We start from the raw sequence: 16,229 nt of genomic DNA, 5'->3' as shown, positions 1-16,229 counted from the left end.
GACAGTTTTCTTGTTTTATAATAAAGGTAGGGAGAGTCAAAGAAAATTTCAGTTTACACACATTTCCTTGATATTCCTTGAGTATAAATAAAGTAGGAGTAGAAAGAACCTAAAATCTAATCAGGTTCTTAATCTCTCATTTAAAAGCATAAAAATCTGAATCATATCAAAGGTCTTGTTAGATCAACCTTTTTTTTCTCACAGTGGCCAATTGGATTACTGACAAGCAGGTGGTGGAGACATTCCTGGCACACAATTGTTCTTCTGCAAGTACTATACAATATATGGAAACACTACTCCCAGTCTGAAGATAACTTTAAGTCTTCAGCCACTGTTGATAGACTGTCCTCTATTAATTTATCCAATCCTTTTGAAGCCCTCTAAGATAATGGCCATAATGATGTCGAATGAGTTCTACAAGTTAATTAAGATTTTATGAACAAGTACTTTTGCCCTACCTTAAATCCCCTTCGAATTAGTTTAATTTGTGTGTGTGTGTGTGTGTGTGTGTGTGTGTGTGTGTGTGTGTGTGTGTAGGTCTTTGGTTATTCGGGTTTTCTTCCATGTAAAATTGGAAGTGTCTTGGCGACGTTTCGATGAAGTCTCATTCATCATCTTCAGGCTGGTGTTTTCGGCTTCGTGCTTCTAGGAGCAATGTGTGACCACAGCTGTTTCTTCCTTTTAACTGCCAGTGGGGGTGTGAACTGATTGGGTGGGAGCTTGGCTGTGTTCTGATTGGTTGGAGGTATGTTCTGATTGGTTGGGGGCTTGGCTGTGCTCTGATTGGATCGGGGGTTGGCTGTGTTCTGATTGGCTAGGGGTGTATTCTGTCTGGGTGGGGCTTGGTTGTGCTCGGGTTAGTCTGAGTTGCAGGGGGATTTGAGCTGATGAGCTGCGTTGCTGTTGTTTGGCTTTGCATTTGTGGTTGTGCCACATCTTCATGGTGGGTGTCAGTTTGCTTCATGTATGGATTGGAGGGGGTTAAAGTGGCTAATGATGCAGCTGTGGTCTGGCTTCTTGTTTGTGGTCGTGCCTCATCATTGGTGTGGGTTTGGGTTTGCTTTTTGCGTGGATGTGTGGAGGTGACGTCCTGTGTGGTTTTCATGAGTGTCAGTCTGGTGTTATTCTTTGTGTTTGGGATTCGTTTGTCAATAAGGGCGGGTTTCCAAATGGCTGGTAGGTGGGAAGTATCATCTCTTTTATTCATGCTGTGGGGACATTTTTCTCAGAACACACCCCCAGCCAATCAGAGCACAGCCAACATCCCACCCAATCAGAGAACAGCCAAGCCCCCTCCCAATCAGAACATACCTCCACCCAATCAGAACACAGCCAAGCTCCCACCCAATCAGTTCATACCCCCACTGGCAGTTGAAAAGAAGAAACAACCACAATCACACATTGCTCCTAGAAGGACAAGGCCGAAGACACCAGCCTGAAGATGACGAATGAGACTTCGTCGAAATGTCACCAAGGTACTTCCAATTTTACGCGGGACAAAATCCGAATAACCAAAGACCTACATACAAATACCCGCGAAAACCTCAGGAAAAAATATATTGTGTGTGTGTGTGTGTGTATAAATATATATATAGGGAAGGAGAGAGGGAGGGAGGGAGGGAGGAGGGAGGGAGAGATCATCCTATGCATTTTCTCCGTACCATGCATTATTTTATCTATTTTCTCTGTACCATGCATTATTTTATTTTTCTCATAACAAACATGTTCAAAGCCCAGGGTAATGTAGGTTTCTCTCTTATGTCCTTGTTTTAGGTCTGTTAGAGTTTGTTTGTTTGTTTTTTAAATGTGGCAACCAGAATTACATTCAATGCTCCAGATGGAGATGCACCACAGAATTGAATACTGTAAGGGTATTACAATATTGACCATTTTATTTTCAATAACTTCCTAACGATCTCTAGCATGAAATTGCTTTTTTCATAGCTATTGCACAGTGAATTGACATCTTTATAGAGCCGTCCATTTTTTGTATTTCCTTATTTGGAATAATCATGATAAGATTGGAAACTTGGAGTTTTATTTTTGATTAAGCATAATTTACTGTTATGCTAAACTATAAATGTGGTGAATTTTAACTATTATTTGTGTAAGCATTCAACTGCCAGGTGGGTTGGGGCTCCAATGGGGAAGCACCACACTGGAGGAAACTGATGAAGTAAGAAGCAATCCCCCTCCCCCAACTATTGTCCCAAAGGTGCTTTTTTTAAAAGAGACAACTGGACTTTCTGGTTTTTCTTTGAAGACGTTTCGCTTCTCATCCAAGAAGCTTCTTCAGTTCTGAAGGGTTTTCATCCCAAAGTGTATCGCTAAATGTCTATGGAAATTCCCAGTCACCCAGGTCATGGTTGTCCCAATGCTTTCGCTTTCTCATCCAAAGAAGCGTAACTTCTTCATGTTGTGACATGATGACTGAGAATTTATTTATTTTATTATTTATTTATTAGTCATATTTCTATGCCGCCCACTCTCCGAAGACTCTGGGTGGCTTACACCAAAGACAGTCTGCTAAATAGCATATTGCCCCCAACAATCTGGGTCCTCATTTTACCCACCTCGGAAGGATGAGTCAACCTTGAGCTGGTGAGATTTGATCCGCTGATATGCTGAACTAGCAGTCAGCTGAAGTAGCTGCACTACTGCACTCTAACCACTGCGCCACCTCGGCTCCATAGAGAATCAGAACTACTGTGTTCTAAATATCAGGCCCTCTGAATTTAGAACTCCAATGAAATGTTTACACAATCATTCTAGACCACTATTTCAAAGTTAGCATCATGTCAATACTCTGGGGCATCATATCCACACTGTTTACATTCAATTCTAAATGAAATTTTTACCAAATGATCATGATGTTATAGGACAGGGGTGACATCAAGCAGGTTCTGACAGGTTCTGGAGAACTGGTAGTGGAAATTTTGAGTAGTTCGGAGAACCGGTAAATGCCATCTCTGGCAGGCCTCAGAGTGGGGAGGGAATGGGGATTTTGCAGTATCCTTCCCCTGGAGTGGAGTGGGAATGGAGATTTTGCAGTAACCTTCCCCTGCCATGCCCACCAAGCCACACCCACCAAGCCACACCATGCCCACCAAGCCACGCCCATAGAACCGGTAGTAAAAAAAATTGGATTTCACCACTGGTATAGGGTAGATAGATGCTGTTTGGAGTGCTAAATGGTCTGTCAGACCAGATGTGCCAACTTCTCTGCGTTGCAAGGATTTGCCCTATCCCCAATAATATTTTTTTGTTTAAAAAAATATTTGCCACGGTCTTATTTAGTAATAAGTCTCTGTTCTTCAGAACCATTACAAAATCAGTTATTCCAGAAGGAATTATTGTGGTGGAGAGTGGATTGGGAAAACAGAGAAAATACATAAATCTTTAATATTATATAAAGGAGAAATACCCAAACAGCATTTTTTTGGGGGGGTGAGGAGATAAGTGAACAAAAGTGTTTCAAATTTTAATCTGTGAAATATTGGAAGGACAGGCAGTGAGTCAGATGTATAGCTTAATGTCTTGTCTTTTACATTTTAAGAATAGAATATAAAAAAGGAAGAAATAAAATGCTATGAAAATAAATTCAGTTTATATTGCTTTAACTGGGTTTTTTTTGTTGCTGTTGTTGTTTTCCAATGGATTGTCACTTGCTATAACACTCTCTTGTGCGGTGCTATAAATATTTTAAATAAATAAGTGAAATAATAGCACAACTCACCGGAAAATAAAGAAGCAGTGATCCAAATAGGATAGACTCTAGTAGAATAAGTCCAGATGCCCTGATGCTCTAGAATAAAGAAAGCAGACACAAGAATTTAAAGCTTTACTTCCTGTACTTACATTAGATAAATCCAAATGGATCTATAATCCAATATTATATTGATAGACAACTCCACATATTCAATATACTTTATAATTTTTGGTACCTATCCCGCAATCCTATTTGCATTTCAATTAATCCAGATAGTGAATATTGAGATATAAACTACTTTCACTATGTTTGCTTATAACTAAGTTCCTAACTCTGAGTCTTATTTTCTCTTTAATTTGTTTATGTGTGTAACAATAACTATACTAATATCTTGGCAAGAAATATCCAGCATAAATTGGTGGATTCTATTTTAAGTAGTTTTCTTAATTAATGCTCGGAGTCTCCTCAGATAAACATCACACCTACAATTCAAAATGATGCAGAAGTAACAATTTGTCCCCAAACCATTCAGAGTCAATATGGATTATCTATTCGCTATCGCTTGAATTTCTGTAAGGAATATCAGTATCCTAGAAGAAATGGTAGTTTTATTGTTTTTCCAGGACACATCCCACTCTTCTGATTAGGAATTATAATGCTACTGTATATACAGTATACTTTAGAAGTATTCCTGAAATTTGCACTGCAGATATGCTCAAGTTTCATTTCTCACTTTCCACGTCAACTTGTATATCTTCTGATTACTAAATGCAACATATTAGTTATCTCATTAACATTTGGGGCAATTAAAGATCCTCATTAACATTTGGGGCAATTAAAGATCCTTAATTGACATGACAGAACTCACTGAGTTTAAGCAGAGCTTTTAAAGCGACATGATTACTTTTCTATTGTTTCAACATCCCACTACGCTAATAATATATATAACACATTAACTATCAGACAGTAAATATAATTGGACATTAACATCAAACTTCTGAGGGAGGCCATCTGGAACTTTGGAAAGGAGAGTGATCCAGATGCTGGTAACACTCAGATCTTCTGCTCCTTATCTTGTAAGTGTAAGGAAGCAATCAGTATTCTTAAATATTGTGCAATTTCAATAATGAGATGGACGAGAGGGGGAAGGGTGAAAGTAATCCAGACAAGGTAGAGGTGCTGTTGGTAAGGAAAAGTTGGCCCTTTGAATTAGGCTGAGTCCTGCTTTGCATGGGAGCATATTTTTCCATGAGGAAGATGATTGCAGTTTGGAGTGATTCTTGATCTCCACCTGCCACTAAATTGCCGAAAAACCAGCCATAGAAAAGAGTATGTCTGCACAATTATCTTAGTGTGTTATACTACTATTTCCTGGATTAACCATTAAGCAATTTAAGCATATGCTAAGGGCATCAAGGAAAGAGGGTCACCACAGTATTCCCTCTCCCCAACCTATTTACCCTTAACTCTTTCATACTTGACTTTACTTGATTTTTTTTTTTTTTTTTTTGTAATTGTCCTTCCCTGCTGTATTCAACTTTAATCTGCATTGGTAAAAAAATGTTACCTTTGGCATGATGAATGACTAAACTTTAAAAGTTTTGTTTGATGGTATCAACAAAATATCACATTTGTTGCCACCCCATGGTTTTAGAGTTTCACTTCTGCCAAAGATCATCATTGCTGTGCTGTGCTTAGGTCTTCAGTTGGTCTTAATATGGTCCTGCAGTTATCCATGCTTAGTTACAACTTCCTTTGACTCGCCTTATGAGTGATACATCAGGCTACGTTTAAAAAGCCTGGAAGCAGGGGTGAAATCCAGAAGGTTTTGACAGGTTCTGGAGAACCGGTAGCGGAAATTTTGTGTATTTCAGAGAACTGGCACATACCACCTCTGGATGGCCCCAGAGTGGGGTGGGAATGGAGATTTTGCAATATCCTTTCCCCAGGAGTGGGAAGGGAATGGCGATTTTGCAGTATGCTTCCCCTGCCATGCCCACCAAGCCACACCCACCACCATGCCTACCAAGCTATGCTCACAGAACCAGTAGTAAAAAAGTTTGGATTTCACCACTGCCTGGAAGTTATGGTTGGTGAAAAATGCAATGGCTACCCAGTTGAACGAGGAAAGGAGAAGAAATGGTGTTTATACTTAAAGATTTAAACTGGTTTCCAATTGCCTCCTGGGTTTGACATTGTCTTTCAAATCTTTAATGGTTTATGGTCTGACAGCCTATGGAACTTCTCCCACTGCGAACTTCATCAACTATTTAGATATGAAGAAAAAGCCCTTCTGAAGATCTCCTGATGCCACGGGGTTACGATCTTCCACAAGGATCTTCTCCTCTGTGGCTTCCAGGCTACTGAATACAGTTTTAGAGATGTACTTTCGACCTCCCAATATTTAAGATGTTAAAGCACATGCTTTCTGCCAGAATTTTCCTAGTTAATATTATTTCAGTATTTAATTTCAATCCAAATCTTGATTTATCAATGTTGTTTCAGTCCACGTTTTGCATTTCTAAGCCACCCTGATTGTTGAAAAAACAAAAACAAAATGCAAAGTAGAAATCTAATAACCAGAGAAATAAAGTCCACTGACTATGAATCGTTTCAAAAAACAGTTAGGCAAACTCTATTACAGTCTTTGACCATTATATCAGAACATAGTATTTGGTTGGACCTTCATAATTAATATAAGTGAAAGTTATTCACAAAAGTTGGCTAGACAATAAATATCAATACTGATGATATTACCATATGTAATATTCATTGCAGAGAAGCACACAAACTCTCCAAGATACGCCAGCGCCATGAATGAAGATGCTCTCAATCCAGAAAAAATATCTAACCAAATAACATTTGTGTGATTAATTATAGTTACTGCATGCCCAGGGTTTAGATACTTATAACTGAAGGGTATTTTATACCAGTGCATGCTGAGTTTTAGAGCATTTAGGAGCAAAGATCCATTTTTTCACTGCAGAAATTTGAACAAGGAAATACACATTCAGAAGGAGCTGCCATAATGCAGGTACTGCAACTATAAATGTAGATCAATTTTCAATAACTGATTACCTTGCTTTATTGAAAAATCATCATGAATAAGCTAAATGGAAAGGTTGCTTTAGGATGTACAATTCCCTCTCTGGCATCTCCTTTAATTCTTTCCGCCATTTTGACTTGCAGAATTGACTAACTTTGAATCCACAGATACTGGCATTTTGAGATATGGAGTGCAGAATTCCAACATAAAAAACTATTTCTATGGCTCCTCTTGCACTGCCTTTCTCCGACATCATCAGGGCAATCAGCATTGACTAATTCAGTGTAGAAAGCAATGGTGATGGAGGAGAAATAGAAACAGAATGGTTGTTCCCCAAGGGTTATGCACTCATGTTGTAAGCCAGTTATTTCTGCTGGGACTGCTTAACAGCTTCTTGTGCTAGGAAGAAATCTGCATTTCTTCCACCCAGGAGAATCATTAAATATATCTTTGTCGAAATGCTGCAGCTGTCTTTGGGCATTGCCATTTCCCAAAGGCTGACAAACCAAGCAGCTTCATCAGTGCAATGAAGCTTGTCAGAATTGTCAAAATATTTCCATATTGTCTTGACAAATGGTTACACATATGCTAGAAGAAGACCATTAAGGACTGTGCATGTACTATACATATAATAATGTAGTTAGGAATAGATTGGCATAAATACTTTTAATGGTTCAAATGTATGTATTGTTATGGAAAATCAGTGGTTGGGATATTGATTTCAAATTGGAGAAACCAAGGAGATGACATTGGAGAAGCAAGGGAATAGATGAGGAAAAGCTTATTTTAAGCTTGGGACAAAGTTAAACTGTAAGAAAAAGGATAACAATCATGCCTTTCTAATTCATTAGAACAGTGTTAGTCAATCTTGTCAAGTTTAATATGTCTGGACTTTAACTCCCAGAACTTCTCAGCCAGTTGAAGGAACACTGCACTAAAGTATAAAAGGGAGGGAGGGAAGGAAGGAAGAAGGAAAAACTTAGGCTTTCAAGATTCTCTTTCTAGAGCTGTAAATAAAGTATAGTTCTAACTAGAGTTGGGCAATCTGTTTTCTGACCTGGACTTCCTCAAACAGCTTGCACAAACCCATTCTAAATGCCAGTAGACAACACTGTTGTTGTATTGCTTTATGCCTTTCAGACGTCAGATAGCAAGGAAGAGAAAGTAATGAAAATCTGGTTTATATAGATCTGATTGCCAGGTATAATTTTAATGATTTTGCAGCAAAGACATCCTTGGGTAGGGAATGGATTATCAAATAATTCAAGTTGGCAAACACAACAAAATGATCAATATTGCCATTCTGGCTTTCCTTTCTCTGAAGATGTCTCTGCTTTGCAAGATCTTTGCAAACAATGTACCAAATTTGTGGGCATAAAAATTGGATGGATGAATTCTTTGGATCTCTTCAAGGGAAGAAGAAGAGATTCTTCTCTGAATATTTCTCAACAAAGGAGTCTGTCTAGTGCTGACGGTAGAACTACTACTTAAAAGTTACAAGGACTTCCTTCCAAGAATCTTTCTGGATTTCAATTGAAATTGAAGAGCCTTGGTAGTACAGTGGTCTAAGGCACCCTGTTATTAAGCTGGTTATTAAGACCAGCTGCCTGCAATTACTGCAGGTTCGAATCTCGCCAAGGCTCAAGGTTGACTCAGCCTTCCATCCTTTCTAAGGTAGGTAAATTGAGGACCCAGTTGTGGGGGCAATAAGCTGACTTTGTATAAATATACAAAAGGATGAAGGCTATTGCTGAGCACATTGTAAGCCACCCTGAGTCTCCGGAGAAGGGCGGCATATAAATCAAATTTTTTTTTAAAAATGCTGTAGTCAGACAGGCTCAGGACAGCTGGACAGATAATTGTCCAGTTGTAATTGAATAAATGTAATACCGCTAAGCTCTATCTGTGAGAATTTCTCTGAAGTTGTCTTCTTAGAAGTAACTTCTAAACCTATTCTTTTCTTAAAGTCTATGAAAATTGGTACACGCTCAAGAATAAATAGAAAGTATTAACTTTAAAGAAAACAAGACAAATACTTCTTAGCTCAGAAGCAGAAAGAAAATGAAGTGTGACACAGCAAATAAAAACCCTGGTAAAACTCAATCATTATAAACTGGTATGGTCAGGGTGTGCTGTATTTTACAAATAGTAAAACGAAAACTTAAGAGAAATAAGGTCATACTGATCAGATGGAAAAGCAATGTAAATAAAATACACCAGGGTGGCATGCAAACCTGAGCATATTGAGCATTATTAACTGAAATCAAGCATTTCTCTAATAGGAGCATTATAAAAGAATTGTGGATGAATATTTCAGGACGTCTTCATCCAAGGGACAAGGTTTTAAATGGGAGGCTCTTTAGTTTCTCCTCAAGGACATCATTGGGAGGGGGGTGTTAAATCTTGCCAGAATTAGGACTTTCTGAATTTGAGAACTGTCATTTGGCTTAGATATCTAGCCGGCTTGAAAATTGGTTAATGACTTCCCAAGAACACATGGATGGATATAACAGCCAGTTTTAATTGGGTTTCCAAATCCTTGACACATTTAATACGTATTATCAGGTTTGTATTAAGTGAGAACTCATAGCATTTCAGCTTCTCATACCTATCCCAGTCCTACCCCAGAATAAAATAAAACAATTTCTTCATATAGAAATGTTAATTAACTGAAGTAAACTCTATAGATTTCAATACTTATTTTTTCATAAGACTATTTTCTCAAAAAGCAGGAATAACAATGGAAGCTCTTGAAAGATAATGGTTAGCTGTCAGTCTATGATAATACAGACCAACATTTTGTTGTTTATCTTTTTGATAAAAGTCTGGTTCAAATTACAGAAATGCCTAAATTATATCTAAAGGAAGAGTTTGTGTTATGTATTGATACTTTCGAACGGGAGTTTCAAACCTGCCTACGTTTCTGATTGGCTGACAGTCCCTCCAGGATTGTATATAAGGAGGACTGCAGCCTCTGAGTTTTTGCTGAAGTCTCACTGTAAATTAAAGAGCTGTTGTCACTTGCTTGGTTGTGCCTCTCGTTATTCCCGAACCACTTCATTGGCGACGAAGGTGGGATAGAGGTCACAACAAGCGAACCAGTGAGACCACGAGCTTCAGCTAGGCGACGAGGCGAACTACAGGAGGCATACCGAACATGTCTGCCTACGTTCCGCCCAAGCCTTTTGATCCGACCCGCGAAAAATGGGTCTCGTACCTGACGAGGTTCGAATGCTCGCTCGAAGCCAGCGACATGCAAGGGCTCTCCGCTAATCGGAAGAGGGCCCTCTTCCTAAGCCACTGCGGACCGGACGTGTTCGAGATGGCAGAGTCACTGTGCGAGCCAACGCCGGTCCAGACCGTTTCCTGGGACACCCTGATGGCCACGCTCCGGGCTCACTACGCTCCCGTGCCCTCCAAGTTCGTGCAACGATACCAACTCAGACAGCGCGTACAGCGAGAGGGAGAACCGGTTAGCGCATACATGGCCAGCCTGAGAAAAGCCGCAACCTATTGCGACTATAGAGACTTGGACGATGCGTTGCTTGAGCAACTCATCTGTGGTGTCCGGGACATTAGGCTGCAATGGCGCCTGCTCGCCAAGCCTGATTTAACGCTTGCTGGAGCCCTAGACGAGGCCAGGGCTCATGAAGCCTCCACAAAAGCCGCAGAAACGCTGCAGCGTCCGCTGACCAGCAAAGACAACCCTAAGTCTGCCCCGGTGCACAGAGAAGACGCCGGATCCAGCTCGGAGTCCGAGTCGGATGAAGACCTCTTCCGAACGGAGCACCAGAGAAAGGACACTGGCAGCCCCCGGCGAAGCTGTCCCAGCTGTGGAGGGCACCATGACAGACTGTCCTGCAAATATAGGGAGGCTATTTGCAGGCGTTGCGAGAAAAAAGGGCACTTGGCGCGAGTCTGTAGAGCCATTCTGCCCAGAAAACACCAACCACGTGAGCGCCGCAGCCAACCAGAATCAACGCGCAAGAAACAACCAACGAGAGAAGGCGGCGCGAACAAACGGCGCGAATTTGAACCTCGAGATGGCCGCAGCATTCACATAGACCAGGCCAGCGCGGAAATCGAGGACAAAGTCAGCACGGTGGTCAAAATCAACGGCAAGCCATGCTCAATGGAGATCGACACCGGATCGGCTCTCTCCATAATGTCTTGGGCGACCCTGAAGACCCTCCTGCTGTCGTTCTGGAAGGACCAGCTCTCCAAACAGAGACTGCGCATCCTAGACTACCAGGGGAACTGAGTCCCCCTCGAAGGCGTGGGCACGTTCCGAGTCACCTACGGAGACTACGAAAGAGACCTGCCACTGACCATCGTCACGAAGCAGCTTCCCAGCCTTCTCGGCATGGGGTGGTTCCGAGCCCTCGGCATGGGTTTTACCGGCGTCCACCAGATGCTCAAGTCATCGTTAAAAGACAGTCTCCTGACCGAGTTCCAGGACGTTTTCGGGGACACGTTGGGCAAGTATGTGGGGACCCCTATCTCCCTTAACTTAGACCCCAATGTAGCCCAAATAAGACTCAAAGCCAGACGGGTGCCTTTCGCATTGAAACCAAAGATCGATGCGGAACTGGACAAACTGATTAAACAAGGGGTGTTGGTTCCCGTCGACCATGCAAAGTGGGAAACCCCTATAGTGACCCCAGTTAAGTCCGACGGCTCAATTAGAATCTGCGCCGACTACAAGTGCACGATCAACAAGGCTTTGCAGCCGAGCGCCTATCCGGTGCCGATCGTGCATCATCTACTACACTCCCTGGGGCCCGGAAAATTTTTTGCCAAATTAGATCTGGCTCAGGCCTATCAACAATTACCAGTCGATGATGCCACGGCAGAGGCACAAACGATTGTTACTCATAGGGGTGCATTCAAATGCACCAGGCTCCAGTTTGGGGTGAGCGTCGCACCCGGCCTGTTTCAAAGCACCATGGAGCGCCTTCTGCAAGGGCTTCCCGGAGTGGTGCCCTATTTTGATGACGTTCTAGTCAGCGCTCAGGACGAACGTCAGTTAGGGGATAGAGTAAGGAACGTCCTTTCTAGATTTAGGGAAGCGGGACTAAGGCTAAAAAAAAATAAATGTATGATCGCTGTCCCATCCGTTGAATTTTTGGGGTACAGGGTGGACGGCACAGGCATCCACCCTACCGAAAGCAAGGTGAGAGCAATTAAGAGCGCACCTGCCCCCAAGACCAAAGCTGAGCTCCAAGCCTTCCTTGGACTGCTCAATTTTTACTCAATGTTCCTAAAAGACAAAGCTACCGTCGCAGATCCCCTACACAAACTATTGGGGAAGAATGTACCATGGGTCTGGGGGAAACCACAAGCAGCCGCTTTTGAAGCAGTTAAGAGACTTCTATCAGAAGACAGTTTCCTAATCCAATACAACGCAGCGCTACCGCTTGTATTGGTTTGTGACGCCTCCCCCGTAGGAGTTGGTGCCGTCCTGGGCCATAGACTGCCGAACGGCCTAGAGGCGCCCATTGCGTTTTACTCTCGCACCCTGTCAAGCGCAGAGCAAAACTATAGCCAATTGGACAGAGAGGCTCTGGCTGCAATTGCGGGGGTTAAAAAGTTCCACGAATATCTCTTTGGCCAGCAATTCGAACTTGTGACTGATCACCGGCCCTTGCTGGGACTTTTGGCAGGCGACAGGCCCACCCCCGCTGCCCTGTCCCCACGTTTGACTAGATGGGCTATTTTTCTTTCGGCCTATTCGTACCAACTTGTACATCGACCTGGACGGACCCTGGGTCACGCGGATGCCCTCAGCCGCTGTCCCCTACCTGACTTACTGACCAATCCAACACCTGAGGCCGCCGTCCTTCTACTGGACACATTAACTTTGGGACCTATTTCCTCTGCCGAAGTGGCTAAAGCCTCAGCCAGGGACCCAATCATTCGCACTGTGATGGGGTGGGTGCTGAAAGGGTGGCCGGTCAAGGTGGATGGGGGGGACTATCAAGGTTTTATAAACAAATGGAACGAACTGTTTACGCAAGGGGGTTGTTTATTGTGGGGTGATCGGGTGGTAGTGCCAACAAAACTGCGAACGAGGGTCTTGGAATTGTTGCACGAAGGGCACCCGGGCATTGTCAGAATGAAAAGTTTAGCCCGCAGTTACGTTTGGTGGCCCAACATGGACCAAGTTATCTCTGAGTGGGTGGGGAAGTGCAGACCCTGCCAGGAGTCTTGCCCTGATCCCCCGGTAGCGCCCATCCGAGAGTGGGGGAAACCAAAAGGGCCATGGGGGAGGATCCATATTGATTTTGCTGGCCCCTTCCATGGGCAAACGTTTTTAATTGTAGTAGATGCCTTTTCGAAATGGCTCGAAATAATTCTAATGCCCTCTACCACAGCCGAGGCTGTTATTAAAGCCCTTCGCAAGCTGTTCGCCACACATGGCCTACCGGATACCCTAGTATCTGACAACGGCCCTCAGTTCACAGCAACCCTGTTCGAGGGATACTTGGCCGGACTGGGCATCCGCCATGCCCTATCGGCCCCGTTTCACCCGGCTTCTAACGGATTGGCCGAACGTTTTGTAAGAACGGCCAAAGAGGCCCTATCCAGACTAGACAACGGGGACTGGCAGGCCAGGATAGATCAATTCTTAGCTGTCCAGCATGCCACACCATGCACAGCCACAGGGAGAAGCCCAGCAGAGCTCCTCATGGGCAGGAAGCTCCGATGTGTGTTAGATAGGCTTCATCCCAACTATTCGCACGAAAACTTCAAGGGAGAGACCTCCGGCCTAAAACAGTTTCAGGTTGGGTCCCCGGTGTTCGCTCGTAACTATGCCAGCGGACCTCTATGGGTTGCAGGAACCATAGTGGGCATAACGGGCCCAAAATCCTATACGGTAGACGTAGGGGTAGACAGACTCTGGAAGCGCCACATAGACCAGCTAAGAAAAAGGGTAGTCGGCGAAGCAAACATAAATTTAGATATATCCGAGCCTAACTATAACAACTTTCCCAAAACAGCTAACTCAAGCCCGGGGTCGCGAGAATACTTAGCTGACAAGCCCTGGTTCCAGCGCCGCCCCAGCGAGTCGCCACTCCCAACCGGGGATAACCACGCCCCGGACAAAATCCAGGAGGTTCCATTGGCGGAGCCGGGAGAGACAGAAAGTCCCTCCGACCAGCTCGACGCCCCACCAAACACTGAACTGCGCAGGTCAACTAGGACGAGAACTCGCCCTGGGCACCTGCGAGATTTTGTGTGTACTTATGTAAATTTTTGAATGTCAGTGCCTTCTGGGAAGGGAGGGGTGTTATGTATTGATACTTTTGAGCGTGAATTTCAAACCTGCCTACGTTTCTGATTGGCTGACAGTCCCTCCAGGATTGTATATAAGGAGGACTGCAGCCTCTGAGTTTTTGCTGAAGTCTCACTGTAAATTAAAGAGCTGTTGTCACTTGCTTGGTTGTGCCTCTCGTTATTCCCGAACCACTTCAGTTTGAGCTTGTTGTTATATAAAAACGAAGAGCAGCAGTACTGCTGCCCAGAGTCGCAGCTTATAAATCTTAAAAATAAATAAAAAAATAAATCCCTCCATTTTCAGCTGAAGGATTTTCTTCTGACCTTGAATTCTAGAAATAGCTTGGTAAAAGAAATTTATAGAGAAAGATCTAAAGTGTCAGGCAGAGGAAGAATTCAGAAGCTCTTACTTTTTGTCTAATCCTGCATATAGAAAAAGGGTTCACACATTACAGTAAGCCACAGGCTTTGTTTAATCAGGGTTTAGTGCAGGGATGTCAAACTCGCATCCTCACGGCATCATCATGTGATGTATCGGGACTTTTTCCCCTTTGCTAAACTGGGTGTGGCCGTGGCCAGTGCGTGATGCATCCGGCCTGCAGGCCGTGAGCTTGACAGCCCTGGTTTAGTGAGTAAAACTAAACTAGTAGCCAGGTCACAAAGTAGACTAGGCCAAAACCTATAAAACCAATGCTTCAATATTACATGAAACTAGACAACCAACCCTTCTTTATATATAACTTAGGCCACTTTTTAGTAAATATAAGAAGCTAATTTTGAGTCAGAAAAGCAGCACAAAATGTAAAGGAAGATGGGCTGAAATAGAAAGAGAGAAGTTACAATCTGATTGCCATAAGGTAATTTTGTAATAAAGATGTGGAATCACAATATAAATTTTTGTAGACAGCGCTAGGTTTGGTTATTTTATTTACTGAAATGGTATAAGTTGAACTTGAGCTAACAACATTTCAGAGCAATTTAGAGAATAACAATAAATAAAAGAAAGGACAAAACTATAAATAACAATGAAAATAAAACAAGGAGAGGAGTAAAATACAACAATAAAAGTAGCAATAAAAATGTTCAGCTTTCTTTTTTTTTTAAAGAATACCTTGCTAGTTGACATGCATGAAAAGCTCAGTCAAATAAAAAGACTGACAAAGAAGGACATTTGATTTAGTTTTAGGCATCTTACTGCAAGTTAATTTCAAAGATCGGTAACTATAAGGGACATTTGTTCTCTTGCCACTTATTTAACTTCAAAAGGAAGGTTGATTCAAAATAAGATCTCCAAAGTCTGGCAAAGACTATTGGCCTCATTCTCTAAATGGTGCTGGCACTAACAAGATATAATAGCTAGTCCTGGTCACATATTTGATTTAACCCCTTACATCAGGGGTGAAATTCAGCAGGTTTTGACAGGTTTTGGAGAACCGATAGCAGAAATTTTGAGTAGTTCAGAGAACCGGTAACAGAAATTTTGAGTAGTTCGGAGAACCGGCAAATACCACCTCTGGCTGGCTCCTGAGTAGGGTGGGAATGGAGATTTTGCAGTGTCCTTCTCCTGCCACACCGACCAAGCCACGCCCACAGAACTGGTAGTAAAAAAAATTGAATTTCACCACTGCCTTACATAAAGTTCCTTGGGCTCCTGATGATAACTCCTGGTTTGAAAGCATTGTCACTGGTAAAGTTTTCACAAGGTATATCTGGACAAGAAATTCTGTAGTTTGACATTCTGTTCTAGCCTTAATGGTGTGACTGAAGTTCTAGCTTTTAATGTGTTTGCATGTGTGACACACTAAAAAAATGAATTTGAGCTTCCAATGTGGCTGCCATTTGATGTTTTAGACCATGTCCCAGGGCCACCTCTCTAATACAGATCTGAACCATCTTCAGATTGGTTATTGAAACATCAGGAAAGCAGGGGTAGGAAAGTTATGGTCCAGACCTTGCTCAACTATAGCCTCTAATTTCTATTTGTTGACTGCTGTGAAATGTAATACATCTGGGTAGCCATGAATTTTGTAATCATGAACTGAACTACTTGTAAGTTGCTTTTCTTTTGTTTTTTCTGTCTTCAGATAATAGAATAGCTTTGTGACTGCAGAATTACATTATAAACTTTAATACATGTCGCCAACTGATTCAAGATAATGTTCAGAAGGTATACTTATGATCTAATCTAAATAGCAA

General features: G+C 42.4%; 1 protein-coding gene across 2 annotated transcripts in view; it reads right to left on the bottom strand.

The window, feature by feature from the left end:
- GPR158 (G protein-coupled receptor 158) overlaps nucleotides 1–16,229 on the bottom strand; it is a 144,799-nt gene that overhangs the window by 35,314 nt on the left and 93,256 nt on the right. For both annotated transcript variants that reach the window (XR_004588529.2, XM_034402122.2), the window contains exon 5: nucleotides 3,737–3,805. Coding sequence is in view for 1 of the 2 variants with exons in the window: in XM_034402122.2 (XP_034258013.1) it covers nucleotides 3,737–3,805 (69 nt within the window). In the remaining variant the exon portion in view is untranslated. The remainder of the gene's footprint in view (nucleotides 1–3,736; nucleotides 3,806–16,229) is intronic.

This window comes from Pantherophis guttatus, chromosome 4, assembly GCF_059756535.1.
Source record: "Pantherophis guttatus breed Tessera chromosome 4, ASM5975653v1, whole genome shotgun sequence".
Lineage (NCBI taxonomy): Eukaryota > Metazoa > Chordata > Lepidosauria > Squamata > Colubridae > Pantherophis > Pantherophis guttatus.
This window is presented reverse-complemented; position numbering and strand designations above follow the sequence as displayed.